Source organism: Leptopilina heterotoma, unplaced genomic scaffold (genome assembly GCF_015476425.1).
Source record: "Leptopilina heterotoma isolate Lh14 unplaced genomic scaffold, ASM1547642v1 Lhet_97, whole genome shotgun sequence".
NCBI lineage: Eukaryota > Metazoa > Arthropoda > Insecta > Hymenoptera > Figitidae > Leptopilina > Leptopilina heterotoma.
In genome coordinates, this window is record NW_025111203.1 from 480,110 (window position 1) to 507,806 (window position 27,697).

The 27,697-nt window shown below is 29.0% G+C and overlaps 4 protein-coding genes across 4 annotated transcripts in view; all 4 read left to right on the forward strand.

The window, feature by feature from the left end:
* Positions 1 to 4,234, forward strand: part of LOC122512304 — a 29,632-nt gene extending 25,398 nt beyond the window's left edge. Inside the window, exons 2-3 of the mRNA XM_043628061.1 lie at positions 1,482 to 2,654; positions 3,028 to 4,234. Coding sequence (XP_043483996.1) covers positions 1,482 to 2,654; positions 3,028 to 4,128 — 2,274 coding nt within the window. The 3' untranslated portion in view covers positions 4,129 to 4,234. The remainder of the gene's footprint in view (positions 1 to 1,481; positions 2,655 to 3,027) is intronic.
* Positions 4,235 to 10,639: 6,405 nt separating this feature from the next.
* LOC122512344 lies at positions 10,640 to 19,842 on the forward strand. The gene is made up of 4 exons (XM_043628120.1): positions 10,640 to 11,631; positions 11,841 to 11,997; positions 13,515 to 14,687; positions 18,161 to 19,842. Exons 2-4 carry the CDS (start codon positions 11,911 to 11,913, stop codon positions 19,484 to 19,486), a joined length of 2,586 nt encoding a protein of 861 aa, XP_043484055.1. The 5' UTR covers positions 10,640 to 11,631; positions 11,841 to 11,910; the 3' UTR covers positions 19,487 to 19,842.
* A 423-nt stretch (positions 19,843 to 20,265) lies between these two features.
* On the forward strand, positions 20,266 to 24,862 carry LOC122512298. The gene is made up of 9 exons (XM_043628054.1): positions 20,266 to 20,484; positions 21,168 to 21,467; positions 21,626 to 21,916; positions 22,224 to 22,508; positions 22,736 to 23,023; positions 23,089 to 23,189; positions 23,328 to 23,463; positions 23,593 to 23,889; positions 23,982 to 24,862. The coding sequence occupies exons 1-8, from the start codon at positions 20,421 to 20,423 to the stop codon at positions 23,886 to 23,888; spliced, it is 1,761 nt and encodes a 586-aa protein (XP_043483989.1). The 5' UTR covers positions 20,266 to 20,420; the 3' UTR covers position 23,889; positions 23,982 to 24,862.
* Positions 24,863 to 25,356: 494 nt separating this feature from the next.
* On the forward strand, positions 25,357 to 27,249 carry LOC122512265. The gene is made up of 3 exons (XM_043628004.1): positions 25,357 to 25,445; positions 25,759 to 26,590; positions 26,801 to 27,249. The coding sequence occupies exons 2-3, from the start codon at positions 26,297 to 26,299 to the stop codon at positions 26,921 to 26,923; spliced, it is 417 nt and encodes a 138-aa protein (XP_043483939.1). The 5' UTR covers positions 25,357 to 25,445; positions 25,759 to 26,296; the 3' UTR covers positions 26,924 to 27,249.
* Positions 27,250 to 27,697: the final 448 nt, after the last annotated feature.

Sequence of the window (27,697 nt, forward strand, 5' to 3'; positions counted from 1 at the left end):
CTTGCACATGAACCCGTACAAGATCTTGTACAAAATCTTGTACGGGTTCTTCTAAATTACAATAATCGAAAATATTGTTTAGATTCATGCAGAAACGTGGTTATAAAATAAAAAATTGGAAAGTAATGTAATGCAAATCATATGTCAGCTGGGCCACTGTGTTCGCTCGATTCGCTCTGCTTGCTTCTGCCCTCTACTGGCGACTTGCACTATGTACCGATTGTGTACCGCATTGAAAGCAGCCTACGCCGCATTGGACTCATATAATGAGGATGGGATTTAAAGTTTAAAAAAGTCAATAAAAAGATTTATTAAAAATTTAATAATTCCTGTACAATAGTTTAAAAAAATTTTATCAAACAGTCGTGATGTGATATTAAATAATGTGTTATTTAATATACACAAAATATAAAATAGACAAAATGTTTGCCACATCTACAAAGGCATATTGACAGTTTACACTGAGAAAACATTGAAATATAAAAATAATTTTAGAAGATTTTGTTTAATTAAATTTAGTTTATAAGCTTAATCTCAATATATATGGTCAATTTCACGTAAAATTTCAGTCGACCTTTTAAAATCGGCCAAACATATTTTTTTCTTTTCTGTATTAAAAAAAATAGATACGTACTTTTTTTGGAGATCAAATTTTTGAGTTATGAATTTTCAAAATTTTCGTTTTTTAAATGTAGATCTATTTTTAATGTCAGATAAAACTCGAAAAATATTGTTTCTTTTCATTTTTTGACAAGAGAAAAATAGTTTTTTTTCTCTCTACTTTTGAATAATGGTTACAAAAATTTTTTTAAAAATTTTTTATTAAGAAAAATAAAAAAAATTTATAAAAAATTAAGTTTTGTAACTTTGGGTATGATATTTTTTTAAATATACCTGAAAATGCTAAGAAGGTTTTGCAAAAAGTTTCAGAGAAGGCCTGACAAGTTTGATGGGTTTAAATAAATAATTAAGCAGCCCGCGCAGGTCGCTTGCACGCGGCCCTTGACTTGTCCTGTACGGGATCCCGACCGGATATTGGGACAAGCTTCCTGCGTAGGAACCTGCATAAGGACCCATGTGGAATCCTTAATTGTCGGGGTCCTTCTCCGGTTCCTGTGTGGGAACCTTAACAACAGACTTTACACAAAAATTTTCCCTCATAGGGACCTGCATGAATTCCTGCTTTTATTGCCATCCTGTAGAGGAACCTATATAAGATCCAAAGAAGAATAAGAAAATATTATAATAAGCAAAATACAATTGTTTCTTCATCAATCAAGGTTCCCACACGGGTTCTTATGTAGGTTCCTACGCAGGAACCTTGTCCCAATATCCTATGCAGGAACTTTACAGGATCCGTTAGGAATCCTTTGAGGATCCTTTACGGGGATTTTAAGCTGGGCATGGGTGAAGAAATTTCATTCTCTGTATGATTATGTGCTAAAAATTTATGAATACTTGTCAAAATTGGTATTTCACAGGTAGAAGAAAAGGAAGGAACATCCATGCCTGATGATGATATCTGTACTCTTTATGATTACTCCCTTGTACTTGATCAATGGCTATTTCGAAAAAATTATAAACCATTAATAGTAACTATAGCACGTGAATTTACTGATGGAATAAACAGAGTTAGAAATATATCTCACAGCAAAAGGATATTATACGATAAAGAAATTAAGAACAGACATTGGAGTAAGATGTATAATATGATATCGACAAATTTTTATCTGTTTGAAGCTTACAATGTATACTACTTTGTTTACCCTGTAAACATTCTAGACAATTATTTCACTATATACTGTCAAAAAATGCTATTAAGCGATCAGTTGGGTGTAACGTTTGATTTTGTTAATGTAAAGAAAGAGTATCCTTTTTATGAAGATATTTTAGTTCCTCTAAAACCAAGTTGCACAAATTGCCCTCTGGTAGAATACGTTAACAAAAAACTACAGGCAGGTGAGAGTTTCTCCGAATTATTGCAATTGCGAGAACAATTGTTTGGAGAAAAAACAAAGTACACATCCCTAAAAGCATTCGACAATGATTACGCTTGCGATTCGATTGGATTTAACATTAATTCTGAGAGCGACAATTTTTTAAAGCATTTCAACTCATTACTGAAACAAATTCAAAGGAATGACAACAATTCTGATGAAAGTAAAAAGAAAAATATTTTCGACAGAAGTCTAAAGTGCTTCAAGTCGAGACATCTATTTGTTACAAACGAAATTTTTAACAATGATATTCAGGAACTAAAGCACCTATTTACTGGAATTAATTATTTAAACTGGATTAACGAAACTGTTTTTTCACTGAATGCGAATGATACCTCATTTGGCAATATATGCAAAAATGAACATAAAATATATATATTTAAATTATTTTGTTTTATAAAAGATGTAACAGATATTACATCTTACAACATATCTGCGTGGACAGATAATCTACAACAACTTGTCGATAAATCATTGGTCAAACAACTGATGTGGTTTAACAGTTTGATGTCAGTGTACAATAAGGAATATTTCTTGGAAAATGATTTCATTTTACGCGAACTTGAAAATTTGAAAAAACAAACACTAAATGAAAGTGGAAATTGGAGGAATGTAATGAATACTGCGTATAACGTTCTCGAATTTTCGAATTCAATGGTAAGTAATAAATTATATGTGTCAAATAATCTACTTATATATTTTTCTGCCAGGTATCAAATTGATATCAATAAATTGGATCAATTTATGATTGGATCTACATTTTGTTATCCATTCGTTGCAATTTGATACTTTTAAGTTCACACTGTTTATAAACATTTATAAATTTGTTCTTTAAAAAAATTGAAGTTGTTAGAAGTCTGCTGCATATCTGTAGTGAATGAATATTGAACTGTAAAACTGAATGTATAAAAAAATTTCTCCAATGTTCTATTTTTTAATGTTTCTCGTGAAATGTCTAATAACAATATTAAACATGTTTTAAGGGTAATAATAAATAACAAATTTTAATACTAAACATGTGTTTCTGCAGGGTGTAAAGAGAGATTTCAATTCTATGTTAAGTTTATCCTGTTTATTTTACAATTATTGGGAAACAGTTGATGCTTTACTTCCTGAGATGAATTTCAAAAGATTAGTAATAATTGTAACAGATAATATGCAGACAGGGATTCAGAAAGCTGCATTTATAAGAGGAAAAAGAGTAGTACCTAAAATAAAACGAGAGGATCTTCATTATAAAAAACAGTTTGTGTATGATGAAATAATGAAACATGTTCATCTGATTCTATCCAACGATACTTATTATTATGTTTATCCATTGAACGCCATTCGATATGTCGACGTAATGATTACCTATTTCGAGTACAAGATGATTAAAGATTATTCAAAAGTGGTATTTTATTTCGCAAAATACTCCAATATTTTTTTTCCGAATGAATTGAATAGTATGGGCTATAATGAATTAGTTATTCCCGCTCTACCAGACAATTATCACTTATTTACAACAAACTGTAGGAACCGTTTTCTAAAACCCAGATCTTTAATTAATCTACATCACGAATTTCATAAACGCCATTCAAAATATTTTTCATTATATGCCACTTTTTACAATGGTATATCAGAATTTATTAATAATCACCATTCACATTATAAAGATAATAATACGATTGAATATGCACAGAAATTTTATGACCTTTTAAAAACAGAACACGTTGCTTACTATACGAATTATTTATTTAAGGATTTACCGTGCCCTTCTTTGCAGGAAATAGATAAAAGAATTAATGTTGATTTTAGCATAACTAAAATAGAAAATTTGTTTTACATTTCTAATCTTACACGATTAGCTTATAGAAACATAACAACAATAAATGTCACGGACAATGATAATTTAAAATATTTTTGTATGCATTCGAATATTTTTCAGTTCATTAAATTCTTTTGCTTTTTGCAAATTAATTATATAGAAGGTATGCTAAAATTAATAGATACGAAATCGAAGTATGTTGAGAGTATAAAAAAAATTGCTGAAAATGAGAAAAATGTTATTACTGAATATTTGTCAAAGACATTAAAATGGATGAACGGAACGCTATCGATAGATTTCTCTGAAATGCAGGGCTCGAACTAAGTCCGTAAATCCCGTAAAAGTCCGTAACTTTGCTTGAAGTCCGTAAAAGTCCGTTTTTTTGAAAAAAGGTCCGTAAAGTCCGTAATTTGATTGAAAAAGGTCCGTAAAGTACGTAAATTATACGATATAATTTGGATAATTTTAGAGAAATTACAAATGATTGAAGGAATTTAATTATTTTCAAAAGCAATAAAATTCTTCGCAAAAATTCAATTATGTTTAAAATTTTTTAAAAATTCTCGTCAAAATTTCAATTATCTTTAGAAGTAATTAAATTCTTCTCCAAAATATCAATTATTTTCAAAAATTTTAATAAAATTCTTGGAAAAATTTCAATTATTTTCAAAATTTTTCCTCAATTCAATTATTTTTAATAGGTATCTATACTATTCTAGTAAAATTTTGCAAAAGAATTCAAATTATTTTAAAATTGATTGATACAATTTTTTAAAAGAATTCAATGTAATAATTCATATGTAATTATTCAATAAATTGTTTTTTTTTGTTTTTAAATAATGAAATTCTCGTAGAATTTTCTCAAAAATTAAAAATGGATTTCCGTTAAAATTTTAGATTATAATTGAATATTAAAAGTATTAGAGCGTAAAGTTTTAGAAATAATTAAATTTTAAAAAGGTTTCAGATTCAAATCTTTGAAAATTTGAATTTTTCATATTTTTAACTGAGTAACAATTCTGTGGAATTAATTTTTTTGAGAAATTTTAATTGCGAATTTTTTTTTATATTATTTGAAGTTTTTATTTTCTAATACATATTTAATTGAAGAATTTACAAATAATTGAAAATTCGTAAAATTGAATATTGTAAAGAAACGGATTTGAAAATTGTCAAAAAACTTTTTCGAAAATTATTAAAAATAATCGATTTTAAGAAGAATTTTAGTTAAAAATTCTTGAAAATAATAATTGAAATGATAATGATTTTATCACTCTATCTTTAATTTATTATAAAACATGAAGTAATCGATCGCTCCGAGTCGAAGACTCGGAGTTATCGATATCTTCATGTTTATTAGTTATGAAAAAATCTAATTTATAGTTTTAAGTAAAATGTTCTCTTATATATTTTTGCCAGTAGTTGGTCCGTAAATGGTCCGTAATTTTTCATTTTTGGTCCGTAAAGTCCGTATTTTTAAATACTTTCACTGGTTCGAGCCCTGGAAATGTACCATAATGAAGGTACAATTTTAAAACAATTAAAACTTTCATACTCGAAAATACCAAAACTCATATCAATTGGTGCTAATTCGTTAAATAAAATCTATTTAGTAATGAGAGAAACTGCAATTTATTCTAGATGTAATAATTACACAGAAAAAAATCCATTAATAAGTCGGGAACTTAATTCTCAAGTGTTGGAAACGACCAGTATTTCTGTAAAAAAGCGTACTTGCATAGTTAAATAAGTCATATACTATTTCTTGACTTTCTAGTTAGCTGTTTTTTCCGTGTAGTTAAAAGTGAAAAATTATTTATCTTCTAGGTAGTAAGCAAACAATTTTTCAATAATCTAATAAACCATAATCATTTAAAAAATAAAAACTTGTAATAATACACAAAATAGTATAGTGGCAAGTACGTAAAGCAATACTTTTTAGGTGAGGATGTCTTTTTCAATACGAGCTGTCGTTAGTGCGACGCAGGTGAGACGAAGGCGAGTCAGAGTCAAGCCGAAGTCCAGCCGAAGTCGCACAGATAGCGAGTATTGAAAGCATCCGAATCTAAAATTGCTACGTGCGAACCGCATACGCTATTTTTTCGCCATTGATATGAAAAAATGAACCTCTCAGTCTCAATCCTTCAATCATTTAATCATTCAATTCTTCAATCTTTCAATCATTCAATTAATCAATCTTTCAATCATTCAATCATTCAATCTTTTAATCATTCAATCTTTCAATCATTTAATCTTTCGATCATTCAATCCCAATCTTAATCTCTTAATTTCAGTCTCTCAATCTCACATTCTCAATCTCCCAATCCCATTCTCTCAATCATTCAATCCCATTTTCAATCTCTCAATCTCAGTCTCTCAATCTTTCAATCATTCAATCTCAATATTAATCTATATATTAATCTCAATATAAAATTCAATCTCAGTAAACTGCCATAAAAAGTCTTTTTACGGCAGTTGTCCAGAACTGCTTGAAAAAGTGCTACTTTATTTGTCCAATACAGGTCCCAAAAAGACACTTTTTCATGTCTATGGCGAAAAAAAATTTCATCAGGAATAGCGATAAGTTTTTCTAGAATAGAATAAGTATTTATTGCAACAACTAAAAATGACCATAATATAGTGCCATTGAAATTTGTTTCAAGTGAAAAATGTATTCACTATGTAGCTTTTTATTTACATTATTACACAATGTTTAATGTAATTCATATACGTACTTCTAAGTAACTGCTTACTGTAATAGAATCAATTAAGAAAATAAAAGATTTGTAATTAATGACTTTTGTATTATTACAAAAATTATGTTTGATAACTACCATCACGATCCAGTGTTCCTTATTGTTGACTTCATTCATTTATTATTTGCATTCTTTGCAATGAGGTAAGCTTTGGAGTTTCAAAATAAAAGTATCGGCGATTTGTAAAAGCCTTTGACATAAATGGTAAATGTTTTGAGTATTTGGCGGAGAAGTTTGCGAAACTGTCTGACGCTAAAATCAGGTTGAGTCCACAATAAAATAAATCGTCTCGATTTCGATGCGCAGTAAGCAAAAATGTATGTACGCGCATCGAATCGTCTTGAAAGTCGAGACGATTTTTAGCTATTCTGGAATCAGCCGTATCAAAGAAGGCAAATCAAAGAAGGCGTATTCGATGGGCCTCAGATACGTAAGTTGTTATATGACGAAAAATTTGTACAAACGATAAAGCTTAATGAAAAAGCAGCCTGGACAAGTTTTAAGGAAGTTTGCGTGGAATTTCTAGGAAATAAAAAAAAGCCACAGATATAGAGAAATTGCAGGATTTCACATTTAGATAAATTTCCTGAAAATCTTGGTGATTTCAGCGAGGAACAAGGCGAGAGATTTCACCAAGATTTAAAGGATATGGAGAAACGCTAACAAGGGAAATGGAGTAAGAATATGTTAGCGGACTATTGTTGGACGCTAAAAAGAGATATACCAGAGATTAAAACTTCAAAGAAGAAGCTTTTACCCAGTGGGAGGCTACTTCTCGATATCTCTCGTGGGGACTGAGGGGGCGAACCCTTCAAAATGGGTCGGCCGCTATAAAAACCAAATCTTCTGTTTTTCGCTGGGCAGTGTCCCAGGGCACGGGGATTTAGAGGGATATGGAGAGAGACGGGATGGACAGAGGCTTAACCGCGGATCCATTCCGAAGACTTCCTACTGGTGGAAGTCTGACCAAGAAGAAACCCTTCCATGGTTACGTTGGCTGTGCCATGGCGATTGAGGTGCGAGTCTCTTCCACCCAATCCGTAATGAACTCGTGTCCATGGATGAATGATACCGGTTAAAGTTAAACGGGACCAACTGCAAGCAATGATTTTTAGGGGTATTACGGGGGCTATGAGGACCACGCCAACAGCTTCGTTGGGATGCATGCTAGCCGAAGTACTTCTGCATATTGCTGCGGTAAAAAGGGCGGTTCTTACTATGAGCAGGTTAACTGCGCAGGGAAGGTGGAAGGTTAGTGGTATACACACCAAGCTTCCACGCTCAATTCTATCAATACCAGAATTAAGTATGTAGTAACGAAACTTCGACTCACATATTATCTGACTGCCCAGCATTAGCTAGGATCAGGCTATCCAGTTGGGGTCAATCAATTATTGACCCTAAGCAGGTGAGCAACCTATCGATAGGAGAGATACTGGACTTCTGGAGAAGAACAGGACTCTAAAGGGGTTGCTATAAACGAGTGAGCTGGAGTCTGGTACAATGAGTTTTCTAATCTAGGTGCTTACTTTACCCTCTTTGGGAAAATCCAGCTCGATCTCGGTTGTTAGATTAGATTAAATCGTACTGAAATATCGATCGACACCGAACGATAATCTCGGTTTTTATTAGGAAATAAAAATTTATTCTACAATGACAGAAGAAAATTTTTTTACTTTTTTATTTAGGCTCATTTAAAAAAATATATATTTTTAAACAATAAGGACATATATTCTTGTAATAATCTTAAATTAAAAAGAAAATGTGTAAAAATACTTTTGTTAGTGAAGAAAAATCAAAGTTAACTATTTATTAATTAATATTGTTTATGACAATTTAAATAAATAATTTTTTAAACGAAAAGGACATATATTCTTGTATTGAACTTAAATAAATTAAAAAGAAAACGTGTAAATAAAACCTTTTTTAGTGAAGAAAAATGAAAGTTATTTATTTGTTAATTAATATTGTTTGTAACAATTTAAATAAGTTATTTTTTAAACAGAGAACACTCAAATCGGTTAAAAATTGTAGGTTATTATTGTAGACATTTTTGAACAGTAAATTGTAAAAGAATCTCACTTTGCTACGGTTTTATTATTTTTCAATTTTGCAGGAAAGAAATTTATAACTTTGTTAAAATTAATTTTGACTATTTCATTTTTACTTTGATATTAAGGGGGGAGCCTACTTTACATGGTTAAAAAAATCGACTTTTTTTTTGCTTAAATCTTTAGAAAATACATCCAAGAATATGTACCTAAAGTTTTAGAGGCCAATCTAAATTATTTTTCATGTTTTTCGTCGATTTTTGTCGAGTGTAAGGTTACAATCAATTGTTGAACTGTTATAAATAAACTAGAGGAAATGTAAAAAAATTTTAATTTTTTTATTTTTCGAAAGTAGATAAAATTTTGTTCAGTGACTTAAAATCGCGATTTTTTATGCAAAATTCGAGCAGATTTATAACATTAATTGGCCCGTCGGTAGCGCGAAAGTTAGAGCGCGTTTTCTCGAATTTCACTTTTTACAAATTTTACTAACTGGTGGGCAGGATTGACAGAAAACGCCTGGACCGATTTTAATGAATGATGGCTTGTTTTACTCAGTATTAATCCCTCTTCTACTTGAACTAAAAAAATTTGAAAAAAATTTTTTAACAATTTTGAAAACCAGTTAAAGTCATTATTTTTTTTCCAAAAAAATGATTTTTTTGTTTTTATCACTCAAAATTATCGAATTTCACTATTTCTTTGGAATTTTTTTAGTTCAAATAGAAACTACATATGTAAACTTTAAAATTTTTCTTTATTTTTATGTTTGAGACAAGAATTGTGGTCTCTATCGTGCCCACCGTTTTTTAAGTCCAGATGTGCACCACCATCAACAATAAATTTTAACTGATCTATTTTTTAATATTTCATGTCAAAAATTTTTACACAAATGCTTTAAATATGTACAAAAACATCTCAAAAAGCCCGGAGGTCTAAGTTATTTTTCTCCTTCCTAAAAAAATTTTTAAAAAAGCGCTATTTTTAGGTCTTCTAAAGTAGGCTCCCCCCTTAAATGCAACTCTTTAGCTTCAAGTTACTCTTGGTACTTTATTTATGTGACTCTCGAATTAAAATTTTTTAAATAAATAAATGAAAGATACTCCACGAGTATATACTCGGGTTAAAAGGTAAGGAGGTTAACTAAACTAAGTAGACATTAATTATTATCAATTTTTTATTCAAAACAAAATTGTATAAATTAACTAAAAAATGTAGTCAACTATTCTATTAAACATCAGCAAACTTCTAATCAAGAAACTATTTTATTTATTTGAATGTATTTAATAAAGAATTTTGTTTTTATTATTCTGAAAATTATGTCCAAATTAAAAATTCTGAGAATCTTGGTACTTTCGCTCGAATAACGATAATATTGTTCGAAAAACAAAAGACTTATTCTCATATTGTTTTTTTGACATAATAAGAACAAATATCGATCGTTTTTTATATATCGTGTCAATCGAATGCATCACTAGAAATTTAACAATTTTTTAAAAACACAACCAATTACTTACTATACAGATTATTTATTTAATGATTTACTGTGCTTATCTTTGCAGAAAATAAATTAAATAAAAAAATTAACATTGATTTCAGGATAACTGAAATAGAAGATTTTTTTCATATTTTATTTCTCATACAATCTGCTTATAAAAACATAACATCTATAAATATCAATCACAGACAATGATAGTTTAAAATTTTTTTGTATGAATTCGAATATTTTTCAGTTTATTAAATTCTTTTGCTTTTGGAAAATAAATTAAATTCAAGGTATGCTAAAACTTATAGATACGAAATCGTTTTATTTTGAGACTATCAAATTGTATGCTGAAGAGGAGAAAAATGTTTTTACTGAATATTTGTAAAAAATAAACGATAACTACGATTTGCATTCTTTGCACATGAGATAAGCTTTAGAATTTCAAAATAAAAATGTCATAAAATAAGTTATTGAAAAGTTTATAACATGTCGAAAAACTTTTTTTAAATCATTTCGTTTTAGATACTTAGTTGTAATCAGTGGAAGTTCTAAAGAGAACTTTTAATTGTAATCAATGAAAGCAACTAATTTTTCCCAGTGCAATATGTAAAGAAGGTTCAAAGAAGGAGAAAACAAAAGAGACGATTTAGACACACCAAAAATATATTATTTCAAAAGTAGTAACTATATATGTAGTATAACACAATACTAGCGCTTGTCGTCGAAAACACAGAGATCGCTTCAGTCGTTATCAAAGATGGTTGGTTATAAAAAGAAACGAAATTTAAATATTTGCTATTGTATTATCTTGCTGAGAGATTTCTTAGACTTGTTTCTTAGAATGGTTCTGCAGCCTATCACGTCACGATGTTTCGGACAGAACAGTAATGCTCCAAGTTTTATTTTTAATGAACGAGAAAATTTCGTCAGTGATGGTATTCCTCCAGTCATTGCTGTCGTCTCCATTTAATGCTTCTTTCCAGGGAACTTCGGCCTAATGAACAAATACTCTTGTTCATAATTTAATTCATATTGATTATCCACACATTTCGGATTGATGAAATTTTCGGCAGCATCTTCATAGATATCTTGATTTTCGTTAGATTCCAAATTGTTAATTTCGGCATTTTCGATGTTTTCTTCATAATTCCCCTCTTCAACAATTGCGGGATTTCGAATCCATCTTATTCCTCCAAATTCACATAATTTTCCGCTCTCTCATCGTTGACTGCTTGATTGTCTGCGTCGATCCTTGTTGAATATCGTTTTCTTGGGCGTCCTCGCCCCCCGGTTCGAATTAGGCTAGGTCTTCCTCGACCTCTTGTCTGTTGTACAACTCGAGGTTCATTCACTATCGGATTATTTTGCTCGTTAGTAAATTCTTCGTTATTTTCTTCGAAATCAAGTTCAAAATAACGTTCTTTCTTTCTTTCCGTGGGTTGAAGAATAGTTCAGAAAAAGACGGGAGTGGTTTTTAGTGGGTCGACCAGAACGAGAGCGGTCATCCCTACATAACCTAAGATTCTTTATCCAGGTATCTGAATTCACAGATTTTCCACTTCCGATGACAAAAAAAATCACTTAGTTAACCTTGGCAGCAGTCTATTATTTTATATTTCTCGTGCACGACATTTTGTTTTCTGAACTATTAAAAAATAAAGTTATAAAAGGAAAATTGTTAAAATATTATTTATCTGGTATCATATTTCACTATAGCGACGTATACATCAATCATTCTTTTAGCAGAGAATTTTCTTATTTCCAAAGTACATCAGTACGTGTGTCGAAGCAAATATTTACACAACAACCAAACATGATCTACCGCAGTAAATTTTTGGTGGCATTCAACTTGATTTTGCTAGTGCTACTTGGGCAAATTTCAATCTTGAGAGGAAGCAATGTAAGTTAAACTTCAAAACTATTACTAAATTTTTAAGAATAATATATAAAATTATGTTATTAGGTTCTTTTCTAGTATAAATTAGTAAAATCGAAGAAAACAATTTCACTTGAATTATCTATTCATAACTTTTATTTTGTACATTTCTTATAAATGGGTCAAATTTGGTAAATACACTGAAAAAAATTGAATTGATTCAAGTAGTAGATTACTTGTCCATTTAAGGGGGGATAAAAAATGATAAAATTTTAAGTTTAAAAAAGGAAAGAAAAAGATTTTTGAAAACAATAATTTTTGTATATAGTTCAAAAAAATGTTATCAAACAGTCGTGATGACTCAGCTTAAAATCTCCGTACAGGATCCTTAAAGGATCCTCTCGGGATCCTTTGCAGTTTTGTAAACTGCAGGTACTTAAGTATAAAGGATCCTGTAAGGAACCCGTAAAGGATCCTACACAGTTTCCTCAATTAATTTATTTATATTTTTAACTCCTGCGCAGTAGTTTTCTATGAGTTTCTCGAATGCGCAATACATTTTTGTGTCCAACATTGTTATACGAGCCTAACATATTGAAATATGAAGTCTGTATGTCAAATGTTGCTTAACATATAAAAGTTTAAAAAATTAAAAAGTTTCCTGTACAGGATCCTGCAAGTGTTCCTGTACAGGAACCTTTACAGGAACCTTTGATAGCTAAGGTTCCTGCATCGGAACCCTGTCCCAAAACCCCGTACCGGATCCGGTCGGGATCCTGCACAGGATCCTGTACGGGTATTTTAAGTTGGGGAGTTATTGAATAATTTGTTATTTGTTATATGGGTAAATCTCTATAACTTTTAACCTTTAGTTCCCTCAAATTATTTATCCTAAAACAGCCTGAATATCAAAACTAATGATTTTTAAATATTCACATATTATTAAGAACCAAATAAGGATCACGATTTCACCATTGAAATAAATTATTTTGTTTATTTTTTCTATGTTTTGCTTTATTAAAGTTCATAATTCCATGATTTAGCAAGTGTCAGTTTCAATTTTTTAAAAAGTATTTAAAATTTTTAAATAAGATTCTTTTGGAAACCAATGTTTATTCACTCTTATAAACTATTTTAAAATATCTTAAGAATTCCATAAACATACTTAAAAAAATAAAACGTGAAAACTATAAAAGATATAATATTCTTAAAAGTGTACCTCTGTTTTTTTAGTGATTTTTATTTTTCATAATCTTTTAAGAGAATTATATTATTGGATATTTGCGATACTTGTGTAGTAGGAAAAATATGTTGATGATCGAATCAGTAATTTTTAAAAAGTTTTTTATTTAATTTGTTTCGAAATAGGGACATATATATTTTTGGATGTATTTAAAACTGTGCATGTTTTTATTTATTTAAATTTTTTATTTTACCTGGATATTCAATCTTTTTCTCAGTAGCTAAGAGAAGAAATTTCATTATCTGTAGGATTAGACACTAAAAATGTACGTATGCTTTTCAAAATTGGTATTTTACAGGTAGAAGAAAAGGAAAGAACATCCATGCCTGATAATGATATCTGTACTCTTTTCGATTATTCCCGCGCAATTGATCGTTTGCTCTTTCGAAAAAATTATAAACCATTAATAGTGCTTATAGCAAGTGAATTTATTGAAGGAATAAATAGAGTTAGAAATATATCTCACAGCAAAAGAATATCATACGATAAAATAATAAAAAACAACAATTATTGGAGTATGATGTATAATATAATATCGGAAAATTTTTATCTGTTTCAAGCTGACCATGTGTACTACTTTATTTATCCTGTAAACATTCTACACTATTCTTTCACTATATACTGTCAAAAAATGCTATTAAGCGATCAGGTGGGGGTTACGTTTGATTTTGTTAACGTAAAGCAAGAGTATCCTTTTTATGAAGATATTTTAGTTCCTCTGAAACCAAGTTGCACCAATTGCCTTCTGGTAGAATACGTTAACAAAAAACTACAGGCAGGTGAGAGTTTCTCCGAATTATTCCAATTGCGAGAACAATTGTTTGGAGAAAAAACAAAGTACATATCCCTAGAAGCATTCGACAATGATTACGTTTGCGATTCGATTGGATTTAACATTAATTCAGAGAGCGAAAGTTTTATAATGCATTTTAATACATTACTGCAACAAATTAAAAAAAATAACAATTTTGATGAAAGTTACAAGAAAAATGTTTCCGACAGAAGTCTGAAGTGTTTTAACTCGAGACTTCTAATAGTTAGACACGACATGTTTTACGATAATATTGAACAACCAAATGAAAAGCACCCATTTACTGGAATTAATTATTTAAACTGGATTAACGAAACTGTTTTTTCACTGAATGCGAATGATACCTCATTTGGCAATATATGCAAGAATGAACATAATATAAATACATTTAAATTGTTTTGTTTTATAAAAGATGTATCTGATATTACATCCTACAACATATCTGCATGGACAGATACCCTACAACAACATGTCAATAAATCATTGGTCAAACCAATGGTGTGGTTCAACAGTTTGATGTCTTTGTATCAAAATGAATATTTAGTCGAAAAAGATTTTATTTTACACCAACTTGAAAATTTGAAAAAACAAACACTAAATGAAAGTGGAAACTGGAGGAATGCAATGAGGAAGGCTTACAACTTGGTTTCAAATTTGACGGCAAGTAATATAATATAATTAACAAAAAATCTCCCCTATACATAAAAAATTTTTTTGAATAAAAAATAATAAAAGTCGTGCAAAGTATACATCCCTAATGAAAATCTCTATATAGGATCTTACATAGGATCCTGTAAGTAACCTTATCTAAAAGTACATAGAAAATCCTAGAATAATTGTAGGAATCTATGTAGATTCCTATAAAAAACCACATATAAAAATCACATACGTGAAATCTCACATGAAATCCTATGTCGAATCTCATATTAAATCTTATGTGAAATCCTTATTAATAAAATCAGATGTCTGTCTGTACATTGCTTAAAACTTCAAAATGTTAACATGATTAGTTATTATGGACATCAGAGATTCCAAAAATGTTCTTAAAAAATTTAATGTATGTATGTATGTATGTATGTATGTATGTATGTATGTATGTTTGTCTGTCACAAAAACTTTGTACCCCAATCACACAAAAACATGTGAATCGATTTAAGTCCAACTTGGTAGGTTATTAGGTATTGACCCAAGGAAGGTTTATAAATTTACAGATTTAAAAAATATTAATTAGAACGGGAGATATTCAATTTTTTCAAAAAATTCAAAAAATCGAAAATTTCAAAATTTTTTATTTTTCATGGATTGCTTTTGAAGTTTATATACTTGAGTATGATATGTTATTTAGTCACATTATAGCATAACTTTGCAAAAAATAAAGTCCTATAACTAATATGTAAGTATAAAAATGTTTTCAAAAAATCGAAAATTTCAAAATTTTACATTTTTTTATGGATTGCTTTTAAACTTTCTATATTTGAGTATTACATGTTATTTGGTCACATTTTAGCATAATTTTTCAAAAAATACTATTCTACAACTAAGATGTAAATATAAAAATATTTTCAAAAACTTGAAAAATTTCCAAATTTCACAATTTTTAATGGATAGCTTTTAAACTTTCTAAAAATGAATATTATATGTTATTTAGTCAGATTTTATCATAATTTTGCAAAAAATACTATCCTACAAGAAATATAAAAAAATTTTCAATATATCAAAAAATCGATACTAATTACTATATGAAGTATAATTCAGTAGTATTTTTGGAGTCTCTGATTAATATTTTGATGTCAAAATAGTGCAATTCAAAATTATTTATCAAATCAATCTAATATTTTCAAGAAGTTCAGAAATATTGAAAATGGAAATTTTTTATGATTAAAATGATTTCGCAGGATGTCAAGAATTGTAAGTCACCTGTGATACAATACAAGCATATTATGCCACTAGGCAAAAACTTACATGTTAAAACGTTTTTTCATTTTAACTCTAGATTTAACTTTAAGAGATGTTTTGAGCAATGTAAAGACAAAAGTTAACACGGTGTCTATTTTTGTTTAACAAAATTCCCTGCTTTGTCCAAACTTTTCACGGTTTATCTCTTTTTTGTCAAATTTAAATTTACTTGATTTTATCCATAAATAAATCTACAAATGGCTATAAAAATTTACTTATTTTATGAAAATACTGTTTCTTAAGTTCATATAAATATAGATTGTATTACTTGCTGTCGTACAGTTTTCTGTTTATACTAATACATTTAACTGGGTATCTACCAAACGGGAAAAACTGTAAAAAGCTGGAAATATGCCGAACCGGGAATTTTCCTATCAAATTAAGAAAAAGTTTCATTATATTAATTCGCTTTTAAAAAATTGCTTTTTACTTCAATTTTTATTGATGTATAATATTTATGAAAACAGACCCGAGTCAAAATTTAAGCCCCACTTTCAGCCTAAAATTTAGGTCTTATGTTAGGTTTTAGCAGTCGTAACGTAGGGTCTACTTGCGATACAATTAGTTCCAATTAGACTCTACTATAACTCCAAAAACTGTATGGAAAATTTAATTTTTTTAATACATTAATTAAAGTACTACAAATTGATAAATATTGTTCTCTGCATTTGAATTGGTTAAAATTACTAATTTGATAACAAAAAGTCAATCACTGATTCAAATAGTAATATTTTCCTACTAAAATAGCTATAATGGTAACTAATTATTATTTTTTTCCGGTCAAATTAAATTCCCTAGCTATTTCCTGATTTTCCAGATTGGTAGAAACTTAAATGTATTGGTAGAAACTAAAACCCGTCGAAGACGGGTACGACAGCTAGTCTCATATAAAATCCTACGTGAAATTCCATGTAGGAAATCATATGAGAATTGACATGGATTTTCGAGTCGTATAATGAATGCAAACTCCTATATGAATCCCTATAAAAAATCCTGTGCCAATTTCATATGTGGTTTTTTATATAGGAATCTACAGGGACGCCTGATTATTCCCCAAATGTCATTTTTCCGAAATGTCATTTTACCGAACTGCACTTTTGCGAATAGTCATATTTGCGAAAAGCCATTTTTGCGAAATGTAATTTTTACGAATAGTCATTTTTGCGAAAAGCCATTTTCGCGAATAGTAATTTTTGCGAAAAATCATTTTTACGAATTTTCATTTTTGCGAATCGACATTTTTACGAATTGTCACTTTTGCGAATTGACATTTTTACGAATCGCCATTTTTACGAATTGTCACTTTTGCGAATCGACATTTTTACGAAACGTCATTTTTGCGAAAAGTAATTTTTACGAATTGTCGTTTTTGCGAAAAATACAATAGTGAATCTATATATACCTACAAGTTTACTATTGTATTTTTCGCAAAAATGACAATTCGCAAAAATGACTTTTCGGAAAAGTGACAATTCGTAAAAATGGCGATTCGCAAAAGTGACAATTCGCATAAATGACATTTCTTAAAAATGAAATTTCGCAAAAATGACAATTCGCAAAAATGAAAATTCGTAAAAATGGCTTTTCGCAAAAATGACTATTCGCAAAAGTGCAGTTCGGTAAAATGATATTTCGGAAAAATGACATTTGGGGAATAATCATGCGTCCCGAATCTACATAGATTCCTATACAATCATTCTAGGATTTTTTATGTACTTTTAGATAAGGTTACTTACAGGATCCTATGTAAGATCCTATATAGGAATTCGCAGTCGGGATGTAGTCATCTTATCTGTAGTTATAGTAAATTTGAACACAAAACTTGTTATCAACCCAGTGGGCACAAAGCCAAAAATCGTTCTTTAAACGTCTGTAGAACGTTTAATGTCTGACAATTTACGTTCAAAGAACATCCGAATGTTCCGAAACATTTTTGGAACAGTCGAACGTTCTTAAAACATAAATTGGCAGACATTAAACGTTCTACAGACGTTTAAAGAACGTTTTTTGTCTTTGTCCCCACTGGGAAGTTTATCAACACCACCTAATATCGTTCCTTATAAATTTACCCACACTAAAAAAAATAGTTCCACAACCAACGTTGAAAAATAATATTAAAACTATATTAAGATTTATAACAAATAACAATTATTAATTCTGAATATTTGTATCTATAGAGAGAAGAGAATAGTATCAAGTCAATGCTAAGTTCACCCTGTTTATTTTATAATTATTTGGACACAATCAATGCTTTACTTCCTGAGATGAATTTCAAGAAATTAGTAATAATCGTTACAAACAATATGCAGACAGGGATTTGGAAAGCTGGATTTATTAGAGGCAAAAGAGTAATACCGAAAATAAACCGAGAGGATCTTCATTATAAAAAACAGTTTGTGTATGATGAAATAATGAAACATTTTTATCTGTTTCAATCCAATGGTACTTATTATTATGTTTACCCATTAAACTTCAATAGACATCACGACGTATTGATTACCTATTTCGAGTACAAGATGATTGAAGATTATTCAAAAGTTGTATTTTATTTTGTAAACATTGCTAATTATTTTTCTCTTGATGAAGTTAATAATATTCGTCCTGACTCAGTAATTTCCGCTCTACCAGACAACTGTCACTTATTCACAACAAACTGTAGGAACCGTTTTTTGAAACCTATATATTTAATTACTCTGCATCAAGAATTTCACAGACGCTATCCAAAATATTTTTCAGTATACGCCACTTTTTTCAATAGTTTCGCAGAATTAATTAATAATCCCCATTCACATTATGAAGGAAATAATACGATTGAATATGCACAGAAATTTTACGACTTTTTAAAAGGACAACAAATTTCTTACGATACAGAATATTTATTTAATGATATACCGTGTTTATCTTTGCAGATAATAAATAAGAAAATTAATATTGATATTAGCATAACCGAACTAGGGAATTTTTTCAACATTTCTACTCTCATACAATCTGCTTATAAAAACATAACATCGATAAATATCACAGACAATGATAATTTAAAATATTTTTGTATGCATTCGAATATTTTTCAGTTCATTAAATTCTTTTGCTTTTTGAAAATTAATTATATAGAAGGTATGCTAAAATTAATAGATACGACATGGAATTATGTTGAGAATATGACAAAAATTGCTGAAAATGAGAAAAATGTTATTACTGAATATTTGTCAAAGACATTAAAATGGATGAACGCAACGTTATCGATAGATTACTCTGAAATGTATCAGAATGAAGGTAGAATTTTGAGACAATCAAAACTTTCATACTCAGAAATACCAAAAATCATATCAAATGGTGATGATTTGTTAGACAAATTCTATTTAGTAATAAGAGAAGCTGTAGTTTATTATAGATGTAAAAATTACACGAAAAGAAACAGTTCACAGTTAAATCAGGAACTTAGTGCTCAAGTGTTGGACACGACCAATATTTCTGAAGAAGTTAGTAGTTGCCTCATTAAATAAGTTATATACTATTTCTCTAAAAATTAAAATTATTTGACCACATTTAGCAATTTACGACTTAAGAAATAGTTCCCGACTTTTTGGTAAACTGTTTTAACTCCGTTTATTCAAAAGTGCAAAATCAGTTATATTCTAGGTATAATAAGCAATCAATTTTTCAATTAGTGTACTACAATCATATTATTTACAAAAAATAATTTTTATTAATAATTCAATTAGAGTTAATGTGATAAGTTTTTCTTCCTTTTCCTCTTAATCTGCATCAGTGAAATTCCACTGAAGAGCAGTGAATGTTGACTGAGTTTTTCAGTGAAATTTCACAAAATAATGCACAAAAAAAAATTTCATTAGGAATAGCGAAAAATTTCTCTAGATACTTACTTCTAAGTAACTGTTTATTGTAATAAAATTAATGTAAAAAATAAAAGATTTGAGATTAATGACTTTTGTATTATTAAAAAAAACTATATGTTCGATAACTATCATCACGATCCAATGTTCCTTATTGTAAATTTCTAAATAGGAAATGAAAATAATTGTAGTTATAACTATTCTTAGTTGCAAACATTGACCCAGATAACAAAATGTTTGACAATTTTATGAGAAAATATATACCTAACAAATATTTTACTTTATTCTTTATGAGTTCATGACTAAATTACAAATAAAATCAAGCGAACGAAGTACATTTTGATATAGTGTTAATGAACTATCGAAATCATAATTCCAAATGATATAAAATTATATTAGGTGTAATTAGATAAGACTCTGATAACAGAAGTGAAAGAAAATAATTACACAATTATATTAGGAAGCGAAATATATGTTAAATTGCCATAATTCTAGTATATAAGCAGTTCATTGTGCTTGTGTCTTCATTATCAAAATTCCACAGTGCTTCAGAGCAAATTAGCAATATTGTCTTTATACTAAAATGAAGTTTATAATCTGTCTTGCTGTTACTGCAATTCTTGTATGTGGAACGGTCAATTCTAATGGTGAGTATACTTATTTTTTGTATAAATTGCTGAAATCATACAAAAAATAGACAAAATTATGAACAAATTATATCCGTACATCGTAAATAAATATTTAAAAAAACAAAATTAAAATTCTATATTTTTCTATACTTAATAGGTACTTTAATTTTTTAAATTATTATTATGTATTTATTGGCTTAAATCATTACATTACGATTAAAGTCCGTTGCGGCCTAATTTAAAAAAAATTGATTCTTTTAGAAATGAATCTGTTTATGATCTCTGGGGAACGAAATAAAAAGAATTATGTTAAAATATTTATCACTTTCTTTTAAATATGAGTGTAAAGTGTAGAAGGTGCGGAAAAATGTCACTTTTTTAGCACTTCGAAAATATGTAAGAAAATAGAAAAATTCTTTAAAGTGCAAAAAGAATGATTGATTCTTGTATAGAATAAGTTGATTAATTATTTTTAATAATTAAAATAATAGATAAAATATGCTTTTTAAAGTTGGTTTGTCAAATAACCCAATTTTGACGTGTTGAGTGTAAACCTCAATTTGCATAATCTTGACTTTTGACAAAGATGAAAGTAAGAAATTATAATCTTTGTTTGATAGTTACAGTATCTTAATTTTTTAAATGTTTTATTCTTATCACACTAAATTCAATTCTTTACATACAAATATTATTAATTATAGATATACCTGCTAAACTCGCAGGAAATATTGATGTGTATGATGTCTACAGTTCAGACGTCCGACTGGTAATCCCGGCGAATAAAGATGATTATGTGAAAGATAATTATCTAGTTTTAGTTCAAAATCGAAATACTTCCGTACTTACTCAAATTCATGATGTTCATTTCATACAAGCATTACAGTCTTTAGTTATGTATGTTTCTGGACTTAATCCTGTTACTACATATAAATTTAGAGTTGTTGATAAAAGTAAAGGCATCTTTTTTGAGAGTACAGATGTCACAACAGTTGAACCTTTAGGTATGTGTCACCATAATCATTTAAATAGAACGACTTATACTAATAGAAGCCGTTAAGAATCCTAATAGATTTTTAATATTTTTTATGTAATATAACTTTTTTCTTAAAGTCCCTTCCTTTAATTATTTTAGTTCAATTTTAATTTCTTCAATTTACAGATAAACCTGATAAAGCTGAAGAAAATACGTTTTATATTTCATTTGAGGACACACATGCTATTGTCATGTTGAAGGAGCACATAAACTGGGTACAATGTGGTTTATGGTACGAAATTTATCTTATAGATCCATCAAACAATAACAGTGTTATTCAAAAAGAGGAAATATTATGCACAATGAATTCCAAATATTTTCGTAATTTAAAGAAAGGAAAAACGTACAAATTCAAAATTGTGATTTGTAATGGATACAAATGTTCTGATCCAATGGTGACCAAAGAATATGTGTCAGGTGAAAATTCAACTTTATTTTATAAAAAAAACTTTATAAATAAAATCTAGTTTTAATTAAAATGCTTTTATTCATGAAAAACATAGATTGATTGTGAAGAAGACATCAACTTTTACACCTTCCTTTAAGGTTTAAACGAATTGTTCTATAGAATTCGAAATTATTTGTAATGCTACTGCTTAGAAAGTTATTTTATTAACTGGCGTTTCATTTATGTCAATAATAACACAAGATTTTTTAAAGTTTGAATATCATCACAAATATTTCGGCATTTTTTAGACTTTTGAGACAAAATTTGTTAATTTAGGTAGTTCAAACCGAGCAATCGAAGTATTGAACGTCACAGATACATCGTGCACAATCCAATGGGAAAAGTTAACGAATAATTACAACGATGAAGGTTACATAATACATGTTGTTGATCAGGGAATTCGAAATTTTGGACCTCGATCTCTAAACTCAACTTTATCTAATAAACCTATTACGATTGATAATCTTCATCCTGGAAACATATATGCAATTTCTGTATCTGCACAAAATTCAGAAATGTCGCCTTTTGTAGAAGTGGAATGCAACACATTGCCAGTGAAAGGTATGAATCTTAATGGTATTTTATATTTTTAATATACTTAAAGGAGTCAGATGTACGAATGGTAGATAGCGATAGAGGTGGATTTGGAGATAATAGAGATTTTCGTGGTTTGATGGATTGATGGTTGATGATGGAAGAGGAGGCGGGTTTAGGATAATATGAAATAAAATTTATGTTCTTATAATATAAAATTTATCTCTTTATCGATATTGTATTTTTATTTACAGCTGCACCTAGTACACCCCATAGAAATTCGTTTATGATTTCATTTGAAGATGGAATTGCACAAGTGGTATTAAAAGATTCTTCACTTCATGGGAACTGTGCTCAACGATTCAATATTTATGTGTTTAAGAAAACAGACCATAGGTTTATAGTAGCAGAAGGTCATATAGAATGCTTCAACTACGAAGCTGGTCCTTTTTATCTAGACCCAGGAACTTACTATGTCACAATTCGTGCGTGTAATAGAGAAGGATGTTCTGAAGAATTAGTGAGCAGGGAATATGAAATAGGTACAAATCTTAGTGCAATTTCATTTTGTCCGTGCTTATACTTTAATAAATAATTTAATTTACAGTCGAGAGTAAGGTAGCAGAACCTATAGATTATAAAGTTGTAGACACCACTGACTCATCATGCACCATCCTGTGGGTAGAACAATCGAATTTATCAGAAATGGTAAGAAAAGATTCATTAATAAGCCGCAATAGGTTAATTCCTTTAAGGAGGTCACACATCTACATTTATTTACAATCTTATACTCTATACCACTTTAAAATCACTAAAATCTAAATATTGATACTTTTTTATGCATAGAGTAATAGAACCATTAGGATCCCAGAAGTCTCTCCTGAGAAATACTACGAAATCAATTTTATTGTCATTGGCACCGACAGCCACGATCCTAATTTCCACACTGCAAAAAATGCATGCAACGCTCATCATTCCCAAAGTATGTATGAGTCGCAATATTTATTGTACTTCTTTATATTTAAATTGTAGGTGATAATTGTAGGTTGATAAATATGCACCCTTTAATTATATTACTATTAATTTAGATTTCTATGATTTTAATTTATAGTCACACCTGCTAAACCAGCAGAAGATGTTTTTGATATTTCTATCAAAAATAAAATAGCTACAATCAAGTGGCATGACAATACTAATAAAAATTGTGAAGGATGGTATTCAGTTCGATTATGGGTGCCATCACTCTTCAATGGTAGGAGACGACAAGTTTATCTAAATTGTAAAGATGAGTTTGCAAATATTGAAGATGACTTTACAAATAATAATTACAATTTTGAAATTATGGCTTGTAATGGAAATGGATGTTCTGAAGCAATTACGCGTAAAATTTACACGACAAACAAATAAGGTATAAATTTCCACGTCACATTATCGAACCGATAAATTGTTTTGACTTTTGATTGGGCATTTCACCTCATTTTGATAAGATTAAATTTACAGATCATTAGAATTAGTTATTCGAATGGAGGATGGACGAACAAATGAATGACTCTACTCCCTGTCGTCAGCTATCTAAAAGCGCCATTTCTGTCCATGTGGGATTAAAAAATAATAAAAATAAAATAATTTCTTAACCAGTACAAAAAGTGGTAAAACTGTAACAAAGTAGTGTCTTTTTTAAATAAAGGTTTAACTTACTTTTTGTACATAAGGAAGGACGATATATGTCACTTTTGCGAAAAGTGTAGTTTTAGATATTTACAAAATACAACAATCTTAATTTTATCGCAGGACCTAAAGTGTTTCAGTAAATTCATTTTTCCTCTTTTAAATAATATCAATAGTACCAAATAATTGATTTTTGATTTGATTAACATTTCATACATATGTTTAAGGTTGAGAAGGAATTTGAATTCTTAAGCTTCATAATATTTGGTTTATATTCTTCTTTAACTAAAATTATACGTCAGTTCAATTACGCGAAAGTAAACTTCTGGAGGATGTTAAAGGACTGACTGTATATACTCTTCTGAAAGCGAAAATTAACCTATGACTTTCTGTACATAAATCTTTAGAAACGATTTTCATTGTTTTCACTAGAACATAAGATTCATTATAAATGGAATAGCTGCGGATAAAACTCTTATACCTACATGTAATTTTGTTTTATTGAAGTATAGTTCGAGAGGCACGCATAATAAAAATCTCTTTCTGCAGAAGTCACTTCACAAGAAGAATAATTTAATATTATGTTAGTACATTCTATGACATATAGACAAAAAGAACGAAGATATCAATACTTCATTTATAATGCACCCTTATTAAGTTGAAACATGTGTTACGAAATATACCAAAGAAAAATTTTGATTCGAAAGCGTTAATTTTTGTTTTGATAATTTAAGTTGAAATAATCTCTTAATTATAATCCCTCTTGAAATAATCCCTCTTAATTGTTGCTTTAATCACAAGAGCTTTTAAAGTTTTTGTAAAAACATTTATAATTTTTATACAAAATTAAGAAGAAGAGTTATTAAGAGGAAAAGATTTTTGTGGAAAAAAGTTTAAAATGGGAAATTTTGAAGATATGCAAACATATCACATATCATATGTAATTGAATCCTTGCTTCAACTAATGTCTTATTTTGGAATTTGGAGACCAAAAGTTTTAACATCACCATGGGCTATTGGAATTTATTCTATTTACAGTGCTGTAGTAATTGTAAATTTAGGCTATTTTGGCCTTACATTTCTTATTCTTTTGTACCTACATAGAGACAAGCCAGCAGTTTATCCAGAAAATATTTTCTCATTTACAACTATATGTCTCATATCTTTTAAACTTGCTTACATTAATTTTCACCGACACGATATTAACGTGCTATTGAACATGTTTTGGCAAAAGAACTGCCTTCCATATAATGACGATGAAGCTGCTATTCACGAAAGATTTAATCTTAAACAAAGGTAAATAATTATGAAAATTGCTAAAATCATCAAAAACGTGGACAAAAGTCTAAAAAGTTCTTGGATCTTTTAAAAAAATGTTACTAGGGGGGTAATGAGGTCACTGATTTCGAAATTGAATTTTTTTTTTAAATATATGCAATATTAAAAATGACATCTAGAATTTTAAAAACAAACATTGGATTAAAATTCATTAGATTCGCATTTTTAAATTTTTAGTATGGGGCTTATTTTTAGATGTTGTCCCTCTTTTATTAGATCATATTTAAATTTTCATGATTGTTCTTATTCTCTTATAAAAATAGTATTTCAGATCGATTTTACGAGTTTTTATACCATCTTCTGTACTTGTGTCTTTAATTGGTATAATGTGGCCACTGACAAATTCAAAAAATACAATACCATTTGAGAGATGGCTTTTTTATTCCCTAAATTCGAGAAAAAGATATTGGATGACTTATGTATATGAGAACATTTCAATTATTTTTGTTGTTGTTGCATACGCCTTATTCGAAACGTTATTAGTCACTTTCACGCAGCACATTTGCATGCAACTTGAAGTTCTTATATATCGTTTACTTCAAATTATGAATATAAGAAATGATATTTGTGAAAAATTAAACACTTATGAACAAGAATGTACAATCATAAGGGAGTGTGTTAATCAAAACGTTCATATTTTTTCGTAAGTAAGGATCAAAAAACTATACTATACTTCATGCAACTAAGCTTAGAACCATAAGAACCCGGAGATCTTTCGATGTCTTGAATATTCTGTCGAACTGGGTTCTTATAGTATTGCTCTATTACTAGTAATTTAGCATTCAGTTTCTAATTGTTCTTATTTCAGAATGGAAAAAAAATTGAATGACACATTTAGCTTTTTGGTCTTTTTTCAATTTTTTGTTTCCATTTTAAATTTATGTACTGCTGCATTTTATTTAACAAAAATGAAGATAACTGAAGAACATTTTTGGATTTCGTGTTTGGTAATATATTGCTTCATCTCACAAATCTTTATTCACTGTTATTTTGGGGAGGAGTTGACAAAAACGGTAAATAATTTTTGCTTAAAAAAATTAATACCCAATATGGCAAAATACTATAAAATTAAAACCAAAAATAAACAATGGGATTGTATTACTTAAAGTGGCAGTAATTATTAGATTAATCAAATATTAGAACTTTGCGTCCCATCCAAAAGTGATGTACTAGTTCACGAGAGTTTCATGAACTTTTTTTTTCCTGCAGCTATTGAAAAGCATATTACAATTCAATACCCCCATAAAATTTATGTTTATAACAAAAAAGTGAAATACTATATGTATATTAAAAGTGAAAATTTTGTATTATAGAGTATGTCTATTACTGATAAAATTTGCCAAATGGACTGGAACATATTATCAATCACAACCCAAAAAAAACTAATAATAATAATGATGAGAGCAAAACGTCCTATGCAATTCACTGGGGCTTAAATTGTTGTTTTTTCCATAGATACCTTTTGTAAAGTAATTTATTTTTTCTATCAAATAATAATAATAATAATAATAATAATAATAATAATAATAATAATAATAATAATAATTATTATTATAAGCCAATAATGCATTGTGTGTTTTTGAAAACAAATATATTTATTTTAAATTAAAATAATCTTCCATTTTTATCAGGTTATGAAAGCATCTTATACAACTTTTAATGTACTGAAAAGTTCAAGTTAAAAAATTAAATTTTGTTTTTTATATGAAGTCGACAAATTTAACGAACCTCTCAATATATCATAGCATACTATAACCATTAGGCAGTGATGACATAGACTATCCTTCAGTTTTAATAACATTTCTAGGACTCTTGGTAAGGGGCCGTCCATAAATCACGTGACACTTTAGGGGGGGTGGGGGGTCAACAAATTTATCACGACTTGCAGATAAAATGGCGCTAATACATGCAATAGTGTATCACATGGGGGGGTGGGGGGGTCAAAAATGGTCAAAAATAGCATCACGTGATTTATGGACGGCCCCTAAATGAAAATATTAACAATTTTACCGAATAAACACTTTAAATCTACTATGTTATGTGTTTTTATTTCAACCCTAAACACCTTAAGAGTATACGTGTGTGTAAACATTACATTCCCATAAATATCTCGAGATCATGAAGAGCTCTAGGGATGAATTTTCTTTTAAATTTTAGGTCTCACGTGCGGACATAAAATGAGAGTACTTTGAGATAGATTAATAAAGTAT

Bases quoted from the DNA above. Each gene is read 5' to 3' on its own strand.
- LOC122512344 (XM_043628120.1), top strand. From the start codon at position 11,911: ATGATCTACCGCAGTAAATTTTTGGTGGCATTCAACTTGATTTTGCTA. The intron at 11,998-13,514 runs GTAAGTTAAACT...GGTATTTTACAG, and splicing joins CAATCTTGAGAGGAAGCAAT to GTAGAAGAAAAGGAAAGAAC. The intron at 14,688-18,160 runs GCAAGTAATATA...TTGTATCTATAG, and splicing joins ACTTGGTTTCAAATTTGACG to AGAGAAGAGAATAGTATCAA.
- LOC122512298 (XM_043628054.1), top strand. From the start codon at position 20,421: ATGAAGTTTATAATCTGTCTTGCTGTTACTGCAATTCTTGTATGTGGA. The intron at 20,485-21,167 runs GTGAGTATACTT...TATTAATTATAG, and splicing joins TGGAACGGTCAATTCTAATG to ATATACCTGCTAAACTCGCA. The intron at 22,509-22,735 runs GTATGAATCTTA...TTTTATTTACAG, and splicing joins CAACACATTGCCAGTGAAAG to CTGCACCTAGTACACCCCAT.
- LOC122512265 (XM_043628004.1), top strand. From the start codon at position 26,297: ATGGAAAAAAAATTGAATGACACATTTAGCTTTTTGGTCTTTTTTCAA. The intron at 26,591-26,800 runs TAAAGTGGCAGT...TTTGTATTATAG, and splicing joins AACAATGGGATTGTATTACT to AGTATGTCTATTACTGATAA.